The following is a 22,344-nucleotide window of genomic DNA, read 5'->3' as shown; positions in this document are numbered from 1 at the left end:
GGTCAACAGCTAGTAAGTGTTAAGTGTCTGAGGCCGGATTTGAACTCAGGTACTCCTGAATCCAGGGCCAGTGCTCTATCCACTGCGCCATCTAGCTGCCCCTGTACTGTTTTAATGTAATTCAAGGCTGAAATATGGTAAGGAAGACAAAGCCAAAACAGCTGTTAGTGTAGTAGCCTTAAAGAGTTCACACTTACCTGCAAAGAGGTCTTGTTGATCTTGGTCCAGCTCTTCATGGACTCCATTCTCTTTGGAGTTGCTAGTGATCAGTGGAGGGGATGCTCTCTTCAATGACAGGGACTTACTCTAAAAGCAAAGAAATAGTTTGAGTAAATATTTCCACTAGTAAGAGTACCCAAATGCTTAAAATAACTCTCCTTAATTTCCCACAGGATTTTTAGGAGATCAGCTAGATCACCAGTAAGATAGCCAAACTTTTTTTGTTGTTGTTTGTTTGTTGTTGTTTTGTTTTTAGTGAGGCAATTGGGGTTAAGTGACTTGCCCAGCGTCACACAGCTAGTAAGTGTTAAATGTCTGAGGCCGGATTTGAACCCAGGTACTCCTGACTCCAGGGCCGGTGCTCTATCCACTGCGTCACCTAGCTGCCCCATAGCCAAACTTTTTATCTCCAGCAAAATGCAATTCTTATAAAAACAGCCATCACTGCTGCTATATTTGTGGCTCTTAATTTTCTAACACATTCAACTTGACAGTTTCCTAAGTATGTACACAAGGCTAATTGTGCATGCCAATGTGATGGCTCTGCCTAGAGATATTTTTTCACAAGAACATCCAAATATATTTCTTGTACTTCATTGATGATCTTTATCCTTTCAAATGTTGATGATGTAAAGAACACAGCATTAATGCCTAGAATTCAGACTCTAATCCCAGTTTACTATATGGCCTTTAGAAAATTACTGACAGTCTGTGAGATAACACTGGTTCACCTGACTAGGTAGGAATGATGTTCTTATTTATTTATAAGTTTTATTTATGATGTTCTTATTTATTTATAAGTTTTCTATTCTGCACAACTTCTACATGCTGGCTTCTCATCCTAGTGGGCACACGTTTGTCCATGGTCTTTATTCAAAAGACACAGTGACTGGGTACATACAACAAGGCTATGGTATGTCCCTAAAATACTTTCAAAATGAACAAAGCTGTATTGTTTAGGCTATGAGCAGAGAGCTAGGGATTTTACTTTAAAAGCTGGCAATACTGTGTTCCAAGGCTTTGAAGTTAAGCAGTCTGAATCACTGAAAAGACTTATTGGGTCATCTGTTGTGTAACATCCCTTTAAAAGAATCTGAGGGAGTTTGTTCTGACAAGTTAGAATGGTCCACTTTTCAGAGAAAAGTCAACTAGAATGTCCATTGGATTTTCTATATTTGATCTAACCACTAGATACAGAGAAATTTAAAAATTATATAGCCCCTCCCTTCTAGGAGGGTATATTGCCTAGGAAGACAGTATAATGTGGTAGAAAGAACACTGGATTTGAGGTCATGAGACCCAAACATCAATCCTTCTGTCACATGGTAGCTCACAGAGCCTGGGAAAAGTCACAATCTTTGACCCTTAGTTTTCTCACCTGTCAAATACTGATAACACTTGAGTTACTTACCTCACAAGGCTGCTATGAGGAAAGTACTTTGTAAAATCTCTAAGTACTTTATAAATGTGGGTCATTATTATACAAGAAGATCAAGTCAGAGCACAGAACATAGAAGAAACAAAAGCAAACAGGGTAAATACTGTAAATAATGGCATCTGGTATAAGTTGAGGGTATATTTTAATGTAGCATTTGAGGAAGGGAAGATATAGGAAAGGACTAGGGAAAACATTCTTTCAGTCTCATTCACTGACAGTGATTTCCCCATACACACTGTATAAGGGGCAGCTATGCAAAGACGTGTAAGTCATGAAACCTTGTTTTATTTACACACACACACACACACACACACACACACACACACACACACACACATATACAAACACATATATACACATACACACGCACATATATATATATATATATATATATGTAGCTTTTCGTCACTAGCTTCCAGCTATATAAAAAAGGATAACACAAGATGTATGAGATGTATGTATTATTAATGAATAATACAGCACAACAAAAACACTTTAAAATCGCAGAGAGAGATTTAGAGTAACAATAATGGAAGAGTTTTTTGACCAATCCAAAACTTATTTCTATGACCTGAAATTACTACCTATTACATTAATAAAACCAGTTTTCCCAGATATACTAAGGACCGAGGTAAATCTCCAAAGGACAGCTTTAGAATGTTTAAGCCTGTCTTTGTACTACAGAGGGGAAAAAAGGCATCAATGACCAAAGTAGGCCATATCAGATGCATTAGAAACTGTCCTTTAAACTTTTTTTTTTGGTCTCTCTTTAGGGTCTATGTTATCTCAGGAAACCTGACAAATTATCTATAGAAATAATCTATTAAAACTGGTTTACTGGGGCAGCTAGGTGGCACAGTGGATAGAGCACCGGCCTTGGATTCAAGAGGACCTGAGTTCAAATCAGGCCTCAGACACTTAACTCTCACTAGCTGTGTGACCCTAGACAAGTCACTTAACCCCAATTGCCTCACCAAAAAACAAACCAAAACGAAAAAACCAAACTGGTTTAACTAAAGTTGAATCCTAAAAAAAAAAAAAAAAGGTGAATCCTTCTAAGACCATCCTTAAGTGTCTGTTTGCAGAGAGCTAAAAGAGATGGACAAGTAACTGGTGGGGCAGGGGCATGGCAGGGGAGAGTATGGTTGAAGGTGATCCTCTGGGGCATAAGAGTTTAAGAAAAACAACTCTTCTTTTATGGGGTTCTAATTGAGCTAGACTGATACATTTACAATTCCAACATTCTTCTACCTTGATTCTGTCAATTCTATAATTATAAACTTATTGCATAAGACTAGGATTATTTCTTTTATGCTATATAATGTCATTTTAGAATTTATAATGGGAAGGATTTAGGATTTATAACTGGAAGGTACCTTAGATCATCTAACCCAATTCACTCATTTTACAAATCAGGAAATTGAGGATTAAAGAGAAGTACCAGTACCAGTTAGTAAATACCAGTACCAGTTAGTAAATACCAATGCCAGAATTTGAACCCAGATGCTAATGCCAAATCTAGTGCTCTACTACTGAAACTTGTTTTGTTTTGTTTTGTTTTGTTTTGTTGGTGAGGCAACTGGGGTTAAGTGACTTGTCCAGGGTCACACAGCTAGTAAGTGTCAAGTGTCTGAGGCTGGATTTGAACTCAGGTCCTCCTGAATCCAGGTGCTCTATCCACTGTGCCACCTAGCTGCCCCCTGAAACTTCTTAAACTGTGGGTCCCAACCTCATATGGGGTCACATAACTGAATGTGGGGGTTGTTAAAAATTTGGCAATGGTAAAAGGTTATGTATACCTATGTTATATACCCAGGGTTGTGTAAAGATTTCTAAGGTGAGAAGGAGTTGCCAAGTTGAAAAAGTTTAGGAAGCCCTGCTTTACTATACTATGTTGCCTCCCCTCCCCCCACAACCCATTTAAGAAATCAAATGGACAAAAGTTAATGCCTGTAACCTGTACAATTTGGGGTAGGAATGGGAGTGGGAGGGAAGGTTGACTCTGGCTTGTAATTTAGATAGCATAACTCCCAGATGAAGAAATCTCTTCTGGAAGGACATATCGACAAGTATTCTGTACCTTACAGTCTTGGCTGGGATGCTGACAAGTAACAGTCCAGTGAAACAGATAACATATACATCAGTAGGAGGACTTGAACTCAGATGTAATTCATTATACCAGGCTAACTTTCAACCTGTGCATTATTCATTAAAACATCAAATAAAGTAGTTAATTCTCACTCCACTGAGAATTGCTAAATACACAGCACTTGAATATTTAAAGAGACAACGATAATGCAGCAGAATTTCCTTCCCTGAGAAGACATGACTTTTCAGCCCAAGAAAGATGAACATTTGTTAGCAAAAAAATATTACTGTTATTTTGTGTAGAAATTAGCTGTTCTTAACTGACAAGCAACAAGCAAGGATCGGCTGAATCACCTGGTAGTATAATATGCAATGGAAAGAATCAAAATAGCATAGACTTTTAGGGATATTGGAGGCCTGAGCCTCCAACTCTTGAATTTTATTGGTTTTTGGTGGTTAACTAAATCAATTTTAATGAAACCATACCACTGAAGGAATTAATATAACTTAGAACTTGTCTTACTTTTTTCCAGTTCTAAAAAATAACTTTATATAATAATATTATACCAATATAATATAAACTCCTGCCAGGGATCAGGAGAGAGTAAAAAGAGTCTAATGAATCCATAGTCAAGAAGCAATCATTAAGCACCTTACTATGTACCAGGCACTGTACAAACCTAGAGAACAGAGAATTTCCAGAAGAAAATGATGATCAAAAGCTACAAGACTGAGGACTGAGAGGTCATTTAAATTTGGCAATGAAGAGATCACAGATAATTTTGGAGAGAGCAGTTTCAGTTGAAAAGACCACAGAGGGTTTAGAAGCAAATGAAAGCAGGAATGGAAACACTTACTGTAGACAGGTTTCTCAAGCAGTTAAGCTAAGAAAAGGAGGAAAGCTATAGGATGATGGGATCAAGTGAAAACTTTTTAACATGGGGGAAGAAATTGGTTTGGAGATAGTAAATAGGAAGAAATTCAAGATTAAAGAGAAAGAGATGGGAAAAAACAGCAGGGGATAGGATAAAGGGTGCAAGAAGATGAGAGAAGGAGGAAGGAAATAGCACAGAAAGATGTCTAAGTTGGGGCTTCTTAAACTTTTCCCATTTGAGACCCCTTTTCACCTAGAAATTTTTACCTGACCCTAGGTATATAGGTATACAACAAAGCTTCTTAACCTTTTACTGTTGCCAAATTTTTCACAACCCTGTGTGGGGTTGTGAGCCACAGTTTAAGAAACTAGGCTTTAAGTGATATAAGATAAGGAAAAAGGGAAAAAAGAGCTCTCTTGGCTAATGACAATAATTTTGGGGATGACGTATAAGGTGAGTTCCTCAGCTGGGGTGTGTGCAGGGGTACAGTGGGAGGACTGATAAGGGGTGAGAAGGTTTGAAATAGCCACTGTGGTGAACAAAATAACAAATTGATGAGGGAAGTGTAAAAGGATTGCACTGCTACAGGAAAGGACCCAGTTGGGATTATGTAACATAAATTTTTAGTGGACCCAGTCAGCAGTTTCATGATTTTCTCTTTCCTTTTAGCAGCACATGAAGAGGAAAGAGGAAGAGTGAAGAAGTTAGTGGGAATAATCAAGGCCTGGGATTTGCCATGTGTGACTGCCAGTAGTTCATGGAAGGGTGAAATAAGGCATGAGCTCTTAAAGCAGGGGGGCCAGAGACCCTCAAGGGATCTGGGGATAGATTTCAGGGGGTCTGGGAACTTGGATAGGAAAAAGATTACATTTCCATAACTGGTTTTCATTGTACTTTATGCAGTTAAAAACATTATTCTGAGAAGGGTGCCACACTCTTTACCACACTGCCAAAGGGGTCCATGACAACAGTAAAGAACTCCTGGATAGTGTATAGAAGATAGTGTAGAACTGAACTGATTCACCGAGGGGTTGAGACAGGGAAGGGAAGACAGAGAGTATAGCTAGTGCAGGGGCAATGGCCTGTAACAGAAATCAAGAGTGGAGGGACTGGAGGTAATCTAAGGATGAAGAACTGGTTCAAGGGTCACAAGGAAAAAGAAAGATAGAAATGGGAAAAGATTATGATCAGATAAAAGAATATGGAAGTGTAACACTTCTGGATGATGGCAAGATATGACTATCCCTGAGTAAAGCCCAGGTCACAGGAATTAAGTAGATGAGGAACAAGAAAATTGTCTAGTTGAGGGAACATCAATATGTATGTTGATGTACTCCAGTATGAAGGCAGGAGTTGAGATGAAGAGAAAGATGGTGAGCCAGGCACTGAACTCAATGAGGAAGAAAGACCAATGTTCTCCTATTACACTAAGAATGGAAATTGTAATGAATCACTCACTGTCCAGGTATTCACTTGAGCCTTATAGCATTACATTTTGGCCACAAAATGAATACTAGTGTGTCCCAAATTATAAGTACCCCAAAGAAAAAGACCTACTCTATTGAGCCATTTTATAATATAAGAATTTCAAGTTAACCCATCTCTCTTATCTTCCCTCTCCACTGGCTCCTTCCTGCAAAGAGGTTCAGGTCATCACAATCTAAAAGAAACAAAAAAGAAACAAAAAACCCTCCCCACACCCCTTTTAATTTTACTATCAAACTTCTTAAACTTCCTGGAAAAAGTGGTTCACACCCCATGACTTCATTTCTTCACCAACTGTCCTCTTTTAACCCCCTTGTAATTTGGCTTCTACTTAAGACGATTCTACTCACACAGCTCTAGGAAGGTCACTGAAGCCTTCCCTAATCACCAAATCCAGTGGCTTTATCTATTCTCAACCTTTAATTCCTTTGTAAAAGTTAACACATTTTAATTCCTCCACATAAAGGATATTCTCTTGGCTCCAGGGACAAGCATTTTTTGGTTACAACTGCAAGTGAAGCTTCTCAAGGTTCTTTTTTTGGACCTTCCTTCCTCTCTAAACGCTTTGTTGGTAATCTAATTCCCATGACTTAACTATCACCTCTATTGCTGACTTTCAAAATATATAGTCGTCAACAATTTATACGACAACATTATGAAGAAAAACAACTCTGAATTCTAATTGATGCAATGGTAAATCATGAGTCCAGAGGAATGAACATAAAATACCCACTCAATTCCTGCCAGAGATGATGGAATTAAAATGCACACTAAACCACACATTTTTGGACGTGGCTAATATGAATGTTTTACTGGAAAATGAGTATTTTTATGAAGGTTTAATTTTTCATATAAAAAAAAACTGTTAAATGGGCAGTAGAGGTAGATAACTGCTTGTAAAAATAAATTTTAAAAATCTATCTCCAGCCTTGATCTTTCTTCTTGATCTGCAACCTGTATCTCCAAATGCCCATGGGACAACTCTATCTGGATGTCCTTCAAAACTTCAAACTTCAAACTCAACATGTCTAAAATTAAACTCATTATCTTTCTCCCTAAATTGTTCTAACTCCATCATTTCATCAGTGGTCCCACCATTCACCCACTCTCCAATGTTCAAACCCACGGGATATGCTTGATTCTTCCTTTTTTAAAACTAATTTTTTTTTCAATCAGTGAAAATCCACTTCCCCTTATACCTTCTCCAACTCTTGTTGAGAAAGAAATAAAATTCCTATTACAAGCAGGAACAGGCACACCTCAGAGATATACCAGGTTCCGTTCTAGACCACCACAGTAAAGCGAATATCACAACAAAGTGAGTCTCACAAAATTTTTTGGTTTCCCAGAGCATATAAAAGTTATATTTAAATATGCTATAGTCTATTAGGTGTGCAATAGTATTGTATCTAAAAATAAAAATGTATATACCTTAATTTTAAAAGCCTGTATTGCTAAAAATTGCTAACTGTCATCTGAGCCTTCAGCAAGTCATACTCTTTTTGCAGGTGGAGGGTCTTGCTTTCATGTTGATGGCTGCTGACTGATCAGAGTGGTGTATGCTGAAGTCTGGGGTGGTTGTGGCAATTTTTTAAAATAAGAGAACAATGGCCACATTGAGTTTTCCTTTCATTTGAACACTTAGAGGCCACTGTAGGATTATTAATTGGCCTAGTTTCAATATTGCTGTCTTAGGGAATAAGGGAAGGAAGGGAGGGAGATAGAAGGGGAATGGCTAGTTAAGAGAGCAGTCCGAACACACACATTTATAGATTAAGTTTGCTGTCTTATATGGGTACAGTTTATGGGACCCCAAAACAATTACAAGAGTAACATTAACGATGACTGATCACAAATCACCATAACAAATATGATAAAAATGGGCAATATCTGTCAAATGCAATAAAGTGAATAGGAGTCAAATGAAATATGTCTATATTGATTCTTCCAGTTCCTTCCCTTTATGGTACCCAGAGTTAAGATGACTAAATTCAAATCTGGCCCTGGGCAAGTCACTTAACTTTTTTTTTGCCTCTGTTTCCTCAAAGGTAAAATGGGAATCATAATAGCTTCTACCTCAGAGTTCTTGTAAGGATAAAATGAATAATAATTGTAAAGTACTTTTAAAATCTTAAAATACCATATAAAGGATGATGATATCTTGTCAATTCTCCTGTATCTACCCACTCCTTTCTTTTTCCATTGCTATAACCAGGTAATCACCAACCTGGATAAATGCAATAGCCTTCTAAGGTGTTTTTGGTTATTCCTCTCTTCTCCAATTCATCTACTGTCAGCTCAACTCTCCTTATGCACATCTCTGATCACAACACTTCTACACTCAAAGATCTTCAGTGGGGGGGGCAGCTAGGTGGCACAGTGGATAAAGCACCAGCCCTGGATTCAGGAGTACCTGAGTTCAAATCCTGGCCTCGGACACTTGCCACTTACTAGCTGTGTGACCCTGGGCAAGTCACTGAACCCCCATTGCCCCACAAAAAAACAAAACACAAACAAACAAACAAAAAAGATCTTCAGTGGCTCCCCAATGCCTTCTGAGCAAAATTCGAATTTCTCAGTCTAGCATGAGGCCTCCTATGATCTGGTATGATACTGCCTCCAGCCTTATTTTATATTGTTCTTCATCACATCCTACATTCCAATTAAAATGGACTGCTCCACTCCTGGAACATGGATTCTGCTTTGCTGCCCAAGTGTCTTTCCTATGTCTGGAATTTACTCCCCTCTCACCTTTAACTTTTAAATTTCTATCCAGTTATTAAAACCTCCCCTGTACCACTGTCATTACTTTCCTTTCTCTAGTCTCACATAGCATTATTTTTGTAACTCTCCACTAACTTTAGCATACAACAGTATCTGTATGTTATACTCTCTATTAGTCAGTTGGTCAATAAACATTTATTAAACACCTGCTATGTGCCAGGTCCTGTGCTAAGTGGTGAGGATACAAAAAGAGGCAAAAGGAAGTTCCTGTCCCTGAGGAGGTCACAATCTAATGAGGAAGATAACATACAAGCAAATATGGACAAATAGGCTATATATAAGATAAATAGGAGATAATTAACACAGGGAAGGCACTAGAATTAAAAAGGAAAGGCTTCCTGTAGAAGGTGGGATTTTAGTTTATATATTAGATTATACAGGGGCAGCTAGGTGGCGCAGTGGATAAAGCACTTTTGGGCCCTGGATTCAGGAGGTTCTGAATTCAAACCCAACCTCAGACCCTTGACACTTACTAGCTGTGTGACCCTGGGCAAGTCACTTAACCCTCACTGCCCCTCAAAAAAAAAAAAAGATTATATAAGTCATAAAGGCAAGTAAAGACTTTATCTCATGCAAAGTTTGTATATCCTGTAGCACCTAGTACATCTATTTCCCACCATTCCTTGTTTAAAAAGCAATACCAAAAAGGGTGGGAAGATACAATGTTTTCATTAATGATAATTCAAGCTTGTTAATGGGAAGAACTCTTGAGCCTCAGGGCTTGTCTAGCTAGAAACAGGACTGAACTACCCTATTAATGTACAAAGTACTTTATATAATTAAGATCACAGTCAACACATGGTATCTTGGTGAAAACAATAATTAATGAAAGCAACCTAGGATGGAGAAAGATGAATTAAAAAACAAAACAAAACCCTGGTATAAAATCTGAGCAACAGATAGTATCAATGTTATAATAATATTTACATAATTACAGTTTAATATAAATTAAAAGATAATCTGCCTCATGCTAATAGTGCACTAATTATAAATTCATATAGTATTTGATTTTTTATACAATGAATAATTTGCTCAGAGTAGCCTGCTAAATCAAATTCAAATGATCAAATTTTAAAATTACTAATACCCCAAAAAGCAGTTAAACTTTCAGAAAGTGGTGCTGTGTGTGTGTGTGCGTGTGCATGTACACATCCACATCCCCACACAGAATGAGAAGTTTCTGTTCCTAATATATGGAATGAAAAAATATATGCTAACTATGACAAAATAGGCAGAAGTATTTCTAAAAGTAAGTTCTGCTTTGAAATCTGGTATTCTTAAAATTTATTAGAATGTGAGCTTCAGAGCTGTTTCAAATCAACTGGCTTAAGTCCTTTATCCTTAAACAAAATAATTTAAACAGAATGAAAAAACCCCCACCAATTTAAATCATAAAGCCTTTCCCATCTCTTTTCTATTTTTTTGATCCCCTATATAAAAGAATAAGAGGTGAGATTTCAGCCCAAGATAGCTTATCTTACTGTTTTTATGGGTCAAAGTTTATTTTTTCAACTTGTTTTTCAATGAATAAAAATTTCTTTTATCCTTTAACATCCAGTGGAAAAACCAAACCAAACCAAACCAAAACCCTTGTAACAAATATTCAGTCAAACAAAACAAATACTTCTTTAATTATTTTTTGATCAATAAAAATCTGCTTTGCAAACTAGTCACATCCAAAATGTGTGTGTATGTGTATCTGCACTCTTGAGTCCAACATCATTTCATCATGAGCTCTCTGGAATAAATGGTTGATCACTGCATTAATCAGAGTTCTTAAGTCTTTCAAAGTTTGTTGTCTTTAAAATATTGCTGTGAATAAAGCACTGGCCCTGGATTCAGGAGGACCTGAATTCAAATCTGGTCTCAGGCACTTGACACTAAATAGCTATGTGACCCTGGGCAAGTCACTTAACCCTCATTGCCCCACCAAGCAAAAACAAAAACAAACAAAAAAATAAATAAAATATTGCTGTTATTGTATAGATTCTTCTGGTTTTTCTCACTTCATTTTGCATCAGTTCATTCAAGTTTTTAATAGGTTTTTCTGAAACCATCCCCTTCATCGTTTCTTGTTTTATCCTTATTGGAGCTCCACAGTATTTGAATTCCTTTTTTCTAGCTGCTTGCAATATTTTCTCCTTGACCTGGGAGCTCTGGAATTTGGCTATAGTATTCCTGGAGGTTTTCCTTTTGGGATCTCTTTCAGGAGGTGATTGGTGGATTCTTTCAATTTCTATTTCACCTTCTGCTTCTAGAATATCAGGGAAATTCTCCCTTATAGTTTCTTGGAAGATGATGTCTAGGCTCTTATTTTTGGTCATGGTTTTCAGGTAGACCAATGATTTTCAAATGATCTCTCCTGGATTTATTTTCCAGGTCAGCTGCTTTTCCAAGGAGATATTTCACATTGCCCTCTATTTTTTCATTCAATTGGATTTGCTTTACTGTGTTTTGATTTCTCATAAGGTCACTAGCTTCCATTTGTTCAATCCTAATTCATAGGCAATTATTTTCTTCAGACAGCTTTTTTATCTCCTTTTCCATTTGACTTTTCAAGCTCTTGACTTTTTTCTCATGACTTTCCTGTATCATTCTCATTTCTCTTTCCAGTATTTCCTCCCTCTCTCTAAATCTTCCTTCCATCTCTCCTACTTTCTCTTCAAAGTCCCTTTTGAGAGCTTCCATGGCCTGAGACCAGTTCATATTTTTCCTGGAAGCTTTGGATGTAGGGGCCCTGAGGTTGTTATCCTCTTCTGAGGGTGCACCTTGATCTTCCTTGTCGCTGAAGAAGCTTTCTATAGTTCTCAATTTTCTTTGCTTGTTCATCTTACTGTCTTTTACTTGACTTTTAACTCCTCGCTGGGGGGCCCTGCTTCTAGGCTATACTACTGTCTCCAGCTTCAGAGGGTCCCAGGTGTTTTGGTTTGAGGGAGGGCAAGTTTTTCTCTTGCCTGGCCTGTTCTCTGGTCTGAAGATAACCTCAAGCCTACTTACTAAACAACCAACCATCAAAGCTTTCTGTGGTATGGTTCTTAGCTTTGATGAGCCTATGCCCCTCCCCAACCTGGGCTTCCTGCCGCTCAGGATTTCTTCCTGGTTCCCCACTGGGGAGGGACAGCCAAATTCTTCCCTAGGTCCCGCTGACACCCCTGCATCCCGCCCCCCCCCCAGCCCTGGCCAACTGTTCAGCCCTCTCACCCTACTGCAAGCTCAGTTCCAGGAGACGCTGGTGCTGCAGCTGATTCGGGGGCTCAGGGGTTAAGTTCCTCTGGTGTGGCATGCCTGGGGTCTCTGTCCATGCGATCGCAGGGTTGGATTTTACCAGTAGCTCAGCATGGCCCCCTTTAATCTGTCTATGGCTGTAAAATAATCTCGACCTGTATTTTTGTGGGGTTTTCTGCTCCAGAGGTTCTTTTATTGCTGTTTTTTGGGGGTAATTGTATCAGGAGCTCTGTGCGGTTAATGTCTTTCCTCCGCCATCTTGGACCTTCATCATTTCTTACAGCCCAACAAAATTCCATTATATTCATTTGCCATAATTTGTTTAACCATTCCCCACTTTGTGGGCACTCCCCTCAGTTTCTAATTCTTTGCCACTGTAAAAAGAGCTGCCATACATATTTTTGTACATATAGGTTCTTTTCTTCTTTCTTTGATATCTTTGGATTAGAATACCTAATAACTGTATTGATGAGTCAAAAAGGTATGTAGAGTTTTATAGTTTCTGGGGCATCATTTCAAATTGCAGTTGTGATTGCCCATTGACACTTTCCAGAATTGCTGGACCAGTTCACAGTTCCATCAAGAGTGCATTAATGTACCTGTTCTATGGGCCAATAATTTTAAAAAGTGGTTCTACTGTTACTTCCATTGGGGAGTTCGAGTAGCTATCTATAAATCATTAGAGAGCAGAGACAGTCATATCAAGCTACAGATAGGCATTCATCAGATTACTTATGATTAACAGATGCTTGGGGGTCTTTGCATAACAAGTAGTCAGAATTATTTTAGATTGGAAAAAAGCCTGGGAGATGCTATAATTCAACCCCTTAACTTTATAAATAAGGAAATTAAAGTCTAGAGCCTATGTACTTAATTCTGGGGCAGCCTGGTGACACACTAGATAAAGCACTGGGCTTGGAGGCAAAAAGACTCAAATTAGGCCTGAGATCCTTACTAGTTATGTGAATCTGGGCAATTCACCTGTTTGCCTCAGTTTTCTCATCTGTAAAATGAGGATAATGACACCTACTTCCCAGGGCTGTTGCCAGGGTCCAATGGGATATTTGTAAAGCATTTTAGTACAGTGCCTGCTAATCTTTATTATCATTGCTATTATTATTATTATTATTACTACTACTTCACCTAAGCTTACAAAGCCTAATTAGTTGTTTTTGTTTTGTTTTGTTTTTAATTTTTAGTGAGGCAATCGGGGTTAAGTGACTTGCCCAGGGTCACGCAGCTAGTAAGTGTTTAAGTGTCTGAGGCCGGATTTTAACTCAGGTACTCCTGATTCCAGGGCCGGTGCTCTATCCACTGTGCTACCTAGCTGCCCCCTAATTAGTTTTTTAAATAAGACTACGAGTGAAAAATAAATAATTTTTTAAAAAAGACTACAAGTGTTATGAAAACATTCATTCCATTACATTATACTAACTCATTACTCAATAGACTGAAACTGGACACTGTGGGGGAGTGTTCTTTGCATGAGGAAGCATGGGTACAGATTACTGTCCACTGGAACATTCTAAGTCACTCTGTCCTGAGAGACTGCACAGTAACACTCTTCTGCAGACCTCTCAAATGCAACAATTCTGGCTATTCTGACACTTACTAGATCCTGGATATGACTCAAATGTCATTTGCTGGTTTAGTGTCCAACATTTTCACTACATCCCAGATACTCTGAAAGGACATTTAAGAAATTTCATTTCACAGAATCATAGAATTTTTACATCTGGAAGGAATCTCAGATATAATCTAATCAACCCATACCTGAAAGGGATCCCAACTACAACACATCTGACAAATGGTCATTCAGCTTTTCTCTGAAGACCATCAATGAGGAAAATCCAGTATTTGCCAGGACAGTCATTTAATTTTTGGACTCTAATTGTTAGGAAATTTTTCCTAACATCGAGCCTAAGTTTACCTCTTTGTAGCTTCTACCCATTATTCCTGGTTCTGTGTTCTGGGGCCATACATCATAGCTCTCCAAAAACAGTTCCACTGAATTGTCTCTTCTTCAGTCAGTCAACAAGGATTTATTAAGGTACTACTATGTGCCAGAAACTTTGCTAAGGATTGGAGATAGAAAGAAAAACAGTCTTTGATCTTAAGGAGCTCACAGACTAATTGGAGAGACAACATGAAAACAACAGTCAATTCTCAACATTTGCACACTGAACTTTCAAGACTAGTAACTGCATTTTCACTTTTGTGTTGGCAATCGTGCATATTTGCAGCTATGTGCAGTACAGAAAAAAATGAGAGGCTCAATGTATGTAAATTTGAGGATTAGCTGGTATCCTACTAAACGCTTCATTCATCTTGTTCGCCCCACTGTTGTAAAGAGCTCCCTGTGAATTTGGAGTGTCAGAAGTAATGTCAAGACCTCGCCAGTCTCAGTATCTTCCAACAGCAGCAACTCAAGTCCCAGCAATCCATGGGTAAGCCAAGTCAATATAAGAAAAATGACAGTTCTACCTAAATTAATCTATTTATTCAGTGCCATACCAATCCAACTATGAAAAAAAAAAGGTTAAGAGTATCAAGAGAATCAACCCCTCAAAAAATGAGGAAAGGTGACCTAGCCATACCAGATATCAAACTATATTATAAAGTGGTAATCATCAAAACTAGCTGGTACTGGCTAAGAAATAGAGTGGTGGATCAATGGAATACAACACACTATAATAAATGACCATATTAATTTAGTGTTTGATAAACCCAAAGATCCAAGCTTTTAAGGCAAAAACTTATTATTTGACAAAAACTGCTGGGAAAACTGGAAAACAGTATGGCAAAAACTAGGCATAGACCAACATCTCATACCACATACCAAGATATGGTGTACATGATTTAGACATAAAGGGTGATATCATAAGCAAATGAGAAGACCATGGAATAGTTTACCTGTCAGAGCTATGGATAAAGGGAAGAATTTAGGACCAAGCAAAATCCAAAGAGCATTATGAAATGTAAAATAGATAATTTTTATTATGTAAAATTAAAGTTTTTGCACAAACAAAACCAATGCAAAAAAAAATAGAAGGAAAGTAGAAAACTGAGGGAGAAATTTCTAGAGCAAGTTCTCTCTAATAAAGGCCTCATTTTTCAAATATATAGAGAACTGAGTCAAATTTATAATAATAAAAGTCAGGGGGCAGCTAGGTGGCGTAGTGGATAAAGCACCAGCCCTGGATTCAGGAGGACCTGAATTCAAATCCAGCCTCAGACACTTGACACTTACTAGCTGTGTGACCCTGGGCAAGTCACTTAACCCTCATTGCCCCACCAAAAAAAAATATAGATAAATAAAAGTCATTCCCCAATTGATAAAGAGTAAAAGGATATGAACAGGCAGTTTTCAGATTAAGAAATCAAAGCTATCAGGGGCAGCTAGGTGGTGCAGTGGATAGAGCACCAGCTCTGGAGTCAGGAGTACCTGAATTCAAATCTGGCCTCAGACACTTAACACTTAGTAGCTGTGTGACCCTGGGCAAGTCACTTAACCCCAACTGACTCACTTAAAAAAAAAAAAAGAAATCAAAGCTATCTACAATCATATGAAAAAATGTTCTAAATTACTATTGATCAGAGAAGTATAAATTAAAATAACTCTGAAATACCACCTCACATCCATCAGATTGGCTAACATGACAAAAAAGAAAATGATAAATGTTAGAGGGGATGTGGAAAACTTGGATATTAATGCACTATTGGTGGAATTATGAATGGATCCAACCATTTTGGAGAGCGATTGGAACTATGCCTAAACAGTAATAAAGCTGTGCATATCCTTCAATCCAACAATATCACTACTAGGTCTGTATCCCAGAGAGTTTTTTTTTTAAAAAAGGGGAGGGGAAGAACTTATTTATACAAAAATATTTATAGCAGCTTTTTTCGTGGTAGCTAAGAATTGGAAATTGAGGGGATGCCCATCAATTGGGAAATGGCTGAACAAGTTGTGGTATATGACTGTAAGGGAACATTATTGTGTGAAATAATAAGCAGGATGATTTCAGAAAAAACTGGACTTACATAAAATGATACAAAGTGAAGCAAGCAGAACCAGAAGATCACTTTACACAGTAACAGCAATATTGTATGATGAACAACTGAGAATGACAGCTATTCTCAGCAATACAATGATGCAAGACAATCCCAAAGGACTCATGCTAAAAAATGCTATCAGTCTCCAGAGAAAGAATTTATGTCATCTGAATATAGACCAAAGCATACTTTTTTCTCTTTCTTTTTTTTGGTGTTTTCTTGCACGAAATAGCTAATATGGAAATATTTTACATGATTGCACATGTATAACCTATACCAGATTGTTTATCTGGGAGAGGGAAGGAGGGATGGAGAGAATTTGAAACTCAAAATTTAAAAACCCCCCACAAATAACAAATGCTAAAAATTGTTTTTATATGTAATTGGGGGAAGTTTTATATATATCTATATCTATATAGATCTCTATATATACACATACATATATACGTATATATTTATTTATTTATTTGGGGTTTTTTGTTTGGAAAATTGTATTTTTAAAAATTGATAATGTCCTTGAAAAAATAAAGTCCCAGCAACCTCTCTTAGGTTTTGAGAGGGTGGCCAAGCTAAAGAGGTTTATAGCAGTATAGTATTGTCTGAAAGCAATGTTTTTTTTTTCTTAATTGAAATATTAGCACAAAAGGTCACAGAAACCTAGGAAACTACTAGAGAGAAAAGTTTTGTATGTTGCCAATTTTATTTTGTGTACTACATTTTATAGGTTATTTCATGGTTACTGTGTTTGGAAAAGTGCATATTATCAGAATTCATGTTTTGTTATAAAGAACTGTGTGCAGAAAAGTATATTTTCAGCAACCTCTAGCAAAAGATTACAGGTTTTAGTGGTTACCAGAACCTAACTCCCTATTTCCCATAGGTTCAATTATCAACATATGCATCTTTTATTTTCTCTCCATTTTCTAGGAATGTTACCCCCAGGAAGTTGATTATTGACTGTACATACAAACAAGATACATATACAATAAATTGGAGATAATCTCAGAGGAAAGCACTAAGATTAAGAAGAACCAGGAAAGCCTTCATGTAGAAGGTAGGCTTTTAGCTGTGACCAGAAGGAAGTCAGGAAGGCCAGAAATGGTAGAGCATATACAAGGGTGGAAATGGGGGGCTTGGTAATAGACTGGATGTCAGGGTGAGAGAAGTGTCAAGGATGATGCCTAGGTTGCAAGGCTGAAGCACTAGGAGGATGGTGGTACTCTCCACAGTAATAGGGAGGTTTGGAAGAGGGGAGGATTTAGAGGAAAAGACAATGAGTTGGGTTTTGGACATGCTGAGTTTCAAATGTCTGTTAGCCAGCTGGAGAAGCTGGTCTAGCAGTTAAGAGAAAGGAGTTAGATAAGTAGCTCTCAGAATAATCAGCATAAAAATGGTAATTGAATCTATGGGAGCTGAAAAGATCACCAAGTGAAAAAGGGAGAAGAGAAAAGAAAGGGCTCTCCCTTTAACCCAGCAATGCCCCAAATAAAAAAATCATAAAAAATGGAAAAGGACCTATGTCTACAAAAATCGTTATAGTAGCTCTCTTTGTGGTGGCAAAGAATTAGAAATTGAGGGGATGCCCATCAATTGGGGAATGGCTGAACAAGTTGTGGTATATGAATGTGATGAAATACTACTGTGCTATAAGAAATAATGAGCAACCAGATTTCAGAAAAACCTGGAAAGACTCAAGTAGACTGATGCTGAAGGAAGTGAGAAGAACCAGGAGACCACTGTACGCAGTAACAGCAACATTGTGTGATGATCAGCTGTGATAGACTTCCTTTTGTGACTGAACTCCTTGAGAAGGTCATCTACAATGGGTGCCTCTACCTATTTTTGCCTTACCTTTTAACTCTACAATCTGGCTTCCAACCCCATTGCTCAACTGAAACTACTCTCACCAAAGTTACCAAAGAGCTTTTAATCACCAAATCTAATGGCCTTTTCTCAGTCTTTATCCTTAACCATTCTGTAGCCTTTGATGCTGTTAACCACCCTCTTTTTTGATAATATTCTCTGTGTACTTTATATTCGATGTCAAAATCAGAGAAAATGAAAGCTAATCAGTTCAGTAGAGACATGCTGAATATGAGGAAGTTGTAAGAAGTCTGAATTGGAAATGTGGTTTATTAGCTTAATCTGTAACAGCAGCAATATATATACTTACACACATATATGCATATATACATACATGTATGTATATGTGTAGATATACACACATATATACATATAGAGAGATATACATCTATCTATCTAGCTATCTAGCTATCTGTAGGTGAAATTTTCTATAGAATTCCCCACTGTGTGGAAAAGTCCAGGGACTTAAAAAAAAAGGATACTGAAATACCACAATCTCTTGCCTTCACATGAATGCCATTTGTACCAATAGGTTTTATATAACTCAATAAATATTTATTAAGTGCCTACTATGTGCCTACCAGGCACTGTGCTAAGTAAGCACTGGGGATACAAAAAGAGGCAAAACACAGTTCCTGCCCCAAAGGTGCTCATAATTTAATGGGGGAGACAACATGGAAACAAATACATATAAGCAAGCTACATACAGGTTAAATAGGAAGGCACTGGAATTAAAAGGATTGGGGAAGGCTTCCTGTAGAAGGTAGAATTATAGTTGGAACTTAAAGGAAGCCAGGAAGCAGAGATGAGGTAGTGGCTTCGTACAAATTAAGACTGAAGTAGAAAGCTCTGGAAATGACTTGTAGGTGGCATTTTAGTTACCTTAGCAACTCATTTCCCTTGAATCAAAGTTCTAAATAAATTTAGTTAAGCTTTCTGTGGTAGAATAAGGTCATCACAACGCCCCCATTTTAGTCTGAGATTAGACCAAGGATTGTTACCATCTGTAAAGATATTGCTAGGGGGCAGCTAGGTGGCCAGTGGATAAAGCACAGACCCTGGATTCAGGAGTCAGACACTTAACACTTACTAGCTGTGTGACCGTAGGCAAGTCACTTAACCCCCATTGCCTCTCAAAAAAAAAAAAAAAAAAAGACATTGCTAGAATGGCCCCTGTCAAGTGGTCTAGCTTGGCCGATGTAATCATGGTCCCTGGAGATCACAGGACCAATCTGGAGGATTCCTCCAGATCGAGGGTACTCTTGGAGAAGAATATGGAAAACTGGCCAATTTATGTCTATTTAGTGCTAGAGTGCTTCAATTTTTCAAGCATACAATGCTTCAAACCATTAATATGCTGCCATTGGAAGGTTTTCCTTTCCCACATGTTTCTGGAAGAATAAAAATAAATAAAGATAATAACAGTCTTTAAAACTTGCATGCGAGCCAAGTTTAAAAATCAGGAAGAAAAATATTATTGATGAGTGCATCTGTTTCAGGAAATCTAACTTCCAGGTTATTAAATACTGGGAAGGCTCCAAATATTGTTATTAGGTGCATTTAGTAAGAGGAATTACACTGATTATAAGCTGGAACAGAAGTGAAGACAGGATAGGCCTTAGACTTTTTCTAACATACATTTCAATAATTTACATCCATTCATCCAAAAAGAACTTACTTTAATCACTTTATGTGTATAAGGGATTGTGTTAGGTACTATGGAGAATATAATGCCAAGACACAAATGCTGGCTGGGTGGAAGGGAGTGTTGGCAGTCTACTATGGAACATCAAATCACCCCATCAACTCCATTTCTGTTCCAAGTGTTACTATTGATTGCCACGCATCTTGTTTCAAGTCTCTCCGACTTACCTACCAATGTGTAAACATAAGCAGCAGCTCAAAATGAGGCTCCTTCACCTCTATTAACTATAAACATCAATAAGTAATATTTCAGAGACAGACTGTCCTAATGGATCAAGGACAAGCTTCAAAGCCAGGAGGACTTGGGTTCCTGTCCCATATCTAATACACACTGGCTAAGGGCCCTGGGCAAGTTACTGAACCACTCAGTGCCCTGGGCACTCAACTCCTGGGGAGAACTTCTCCCACTTGTGACTTCCCAGAACGTCCAATTTGGGGAGGGGCCCTCATTCTCCAGATTTATCACCAAGTTCCTGCTAGGGTACCTCCCTCCCCACTTTTCAGCTCCCCTTTTATGTACTGTCTTTTCCCATTAATAGATGCTTGTTGACAGACAGAACGCTACCTCTCAGACTGTTAAGTGGTACCCAGCAAGCGCTTAATATGTGCTAGTAGACTGACTCTCAGACTTCACCTTTGAGGGCTCTGGTCAATTCTCTAAATGGCACATACAAGGGCAGAGGGAGTTTCCACACGGGGAATCCCTCGTAAAACACCGATCTAGTCTGGTCCAAAGAAAAACTCATCTTCTCCGTACCCCTCCCCCACACGATTTTAAAAAAGGATTAAAAAAACCCAGCCACAGGGAGAGAACTGGCTCGGGGTCCCCGAAGGCTCGGACTCTGCCTGCCTCTCTCCCCCAGCCTGGAGGGCTCGGTGCGGCCTCTCCCGCCCCGAGATGGAGAACTTTGGACATCCTTTACAAAGTTGAGGCCCCCAAAGCCGGCACGGTTCGCAGAGGGGGCTTCCATACCCCGTTTCCAGGAGGGGCGGGGGCCGGACCTCTGGGGAACTCGCCTCCCTCCCCGGAGGGAGGCCCCGGGCTCCCTCCGCCAGACCCCGACCCCGACCCCTCCCCCGCCTCAACCCCGGAGACTACGGCCAGGCCCCGCGGGCCCCGCGACTCACGGCGGCGCCCGTGAAGATGTCCTCGCCCTCGGCGTCGCTGTCCCCGGCCTCGAGCTCCGAGCCGCCTCCGCCGGCCGCCCCCTCGGGCCCCGGGGGCTCCGGGATCGGGAAGGGTGGGGGGAGACGCTCCGAGGCACTACAGCCGCCGCCGCCGCCGCCCGACGCCATCTTCCTGCACCGGCGGCGGAAGCCGCAACAACAACTTTATGGAGGAAGCCCCGGGAGCAGCAGCGAGCCCTCGCTCGGGAGGGGAGGGAGAGCAGAGCGAGCTGAAGACCCCGGGACGAACCGCTGAGCCTCGGCAAAGGGGAGGGCAGGCGGGGAGGAGCCCGGAGCGCGGGGGCGGGGCCTACACCGGAGGGGAGGGCCCCAACCGAGGGGGCGGGGCTTGTGGCCCCGGGAGCTCCAACCTCAGAAACTAGAACCTGGGTGGGAGGTTAACGTCCTCTGAGCCGGGTGGGGAGGTCAGAGTCACGAGTAAGGAAACCAAGTATTTTTAAAAGAAGTGTCAGAACCCGGGAGCTAGGATTCAAACAGTCAATAAACATTCATTAAACGCCTATTATGTGCTGGGTACTGTGCTGAGGATATAAAAGACTGTCCTTGCCCTCAAGGAGCTCAAAATCTAATGGGGGAACGGGGGAGAACAAGCTATATACAGCATAAATGGGAAATAATTAATAGAGGGAAGGGATTAAGTCAGTCAATAAACATTTACTAAGCGCCTGCTATGTGCCAGGAAGTCACGTTAAGAATTGGTGGCGGTGTTAAGTGGGGTCCCACCTTTCCAGACTCCATTTGAGGTCTTCTTGGCAGAGGTACTGGAATAGTTTGCCATTTCCCTCTCCAGGCCATTTCACAGATGAGGAACTGAGGCACACAGGGTTAAGTGACTTGCGCAGGGTCACTCAGCTAGTGTCTGAGGCAGCATCTGCAATCATGATGAAGCCTTCCGGATTCCAACCCCAAGCTCTAGCCTGTATTGGGGAGACGGAGGCATAAAAGACAGTCCCTGCCCACAAGAAGCTTACAGTAAAATGGGGGAGGACAGCATGTAAAGGGGAACTTGCAAACAAGCTATATAGAGAATAAATAGGAAATAACAGAAGGGAGGAACTAGAATTAAGAGGAGTTGCAGAAAGCTTCCCATAAAACATGGAATTTGACTGAGAGGCTCAGTAAGGTTGCTGACACTGTTAGGACCACAGAGAAGGGGTGGAGCTTCTTTGTAGAGAGGCAGAAATACCCTAGTAGCTGGAAGCAGAAATATCCGGGGAGTTTGTGAGAGAATGATGTCACTGAAAGTTGTCACAAGGGAAAATATGGGGGAGGAGGAAAAGGGAACCAAAACTACCTTTCTCAAATCAAGTCAATGAGCTCTAGGCTCCTGGAGGGCTTATATTTTCAGAAATGGAGAACATCTAGTCTAATCTATTTGTGTGTGTGTGTGTGTGTGTGTATGAGGCAGTTGGGGTTAAG

General features: G+C 39.5%; 1 protein-coding gene across 1 annotated transcript in view; it reads right to left on the bottom strand.

Moving 5' to 3' along the window:
• SNX1 (sorting nexin 1) overlaps positions 1-21,194 on the bottom strand; it is a 54,297-nt gene extending 33,103 nt beyond the window's left edge. The window contains exons 1-2 of the mRNA XM_043985608.1: positions 20,866-21,194; positions 198-306 (exon numbers count right to left, since the gene is read on the bottom strand). Of these exons, the coding sequence (XP_043841543.1) occupies positions 198-306; positions 20,866-21,033 (277 nt within the window). The 5' untranslated portion in view covers positions 21,034-21,194. The remainder of the gene's footprint in view (positions 1-197; positions 307-20,865) is intronic.
• Between the last annotated feature and the right edge of the window lie 1,150 nt (positions 21,195-22,344).

The sequence above is a fragment of the Dromiciops gliroides genome, chromosome 2, assembly GCF_019393635.1.
Source record: "Dromiciops gliroides isolate mDroGli1 chromosome 2, mDroGli1.pri, whole genome shotgun sequence".
Classification (NCBI taxonomy): Eukaryota; Metazoa; Chordata; class Mammalia; order Microbiotheria; family Microbiotheriidae; genus Dromiciops; species Dromiciops gliroides.
This window is presented reverse-complemented; position numbering and strand designations above follow the sequence as displayed.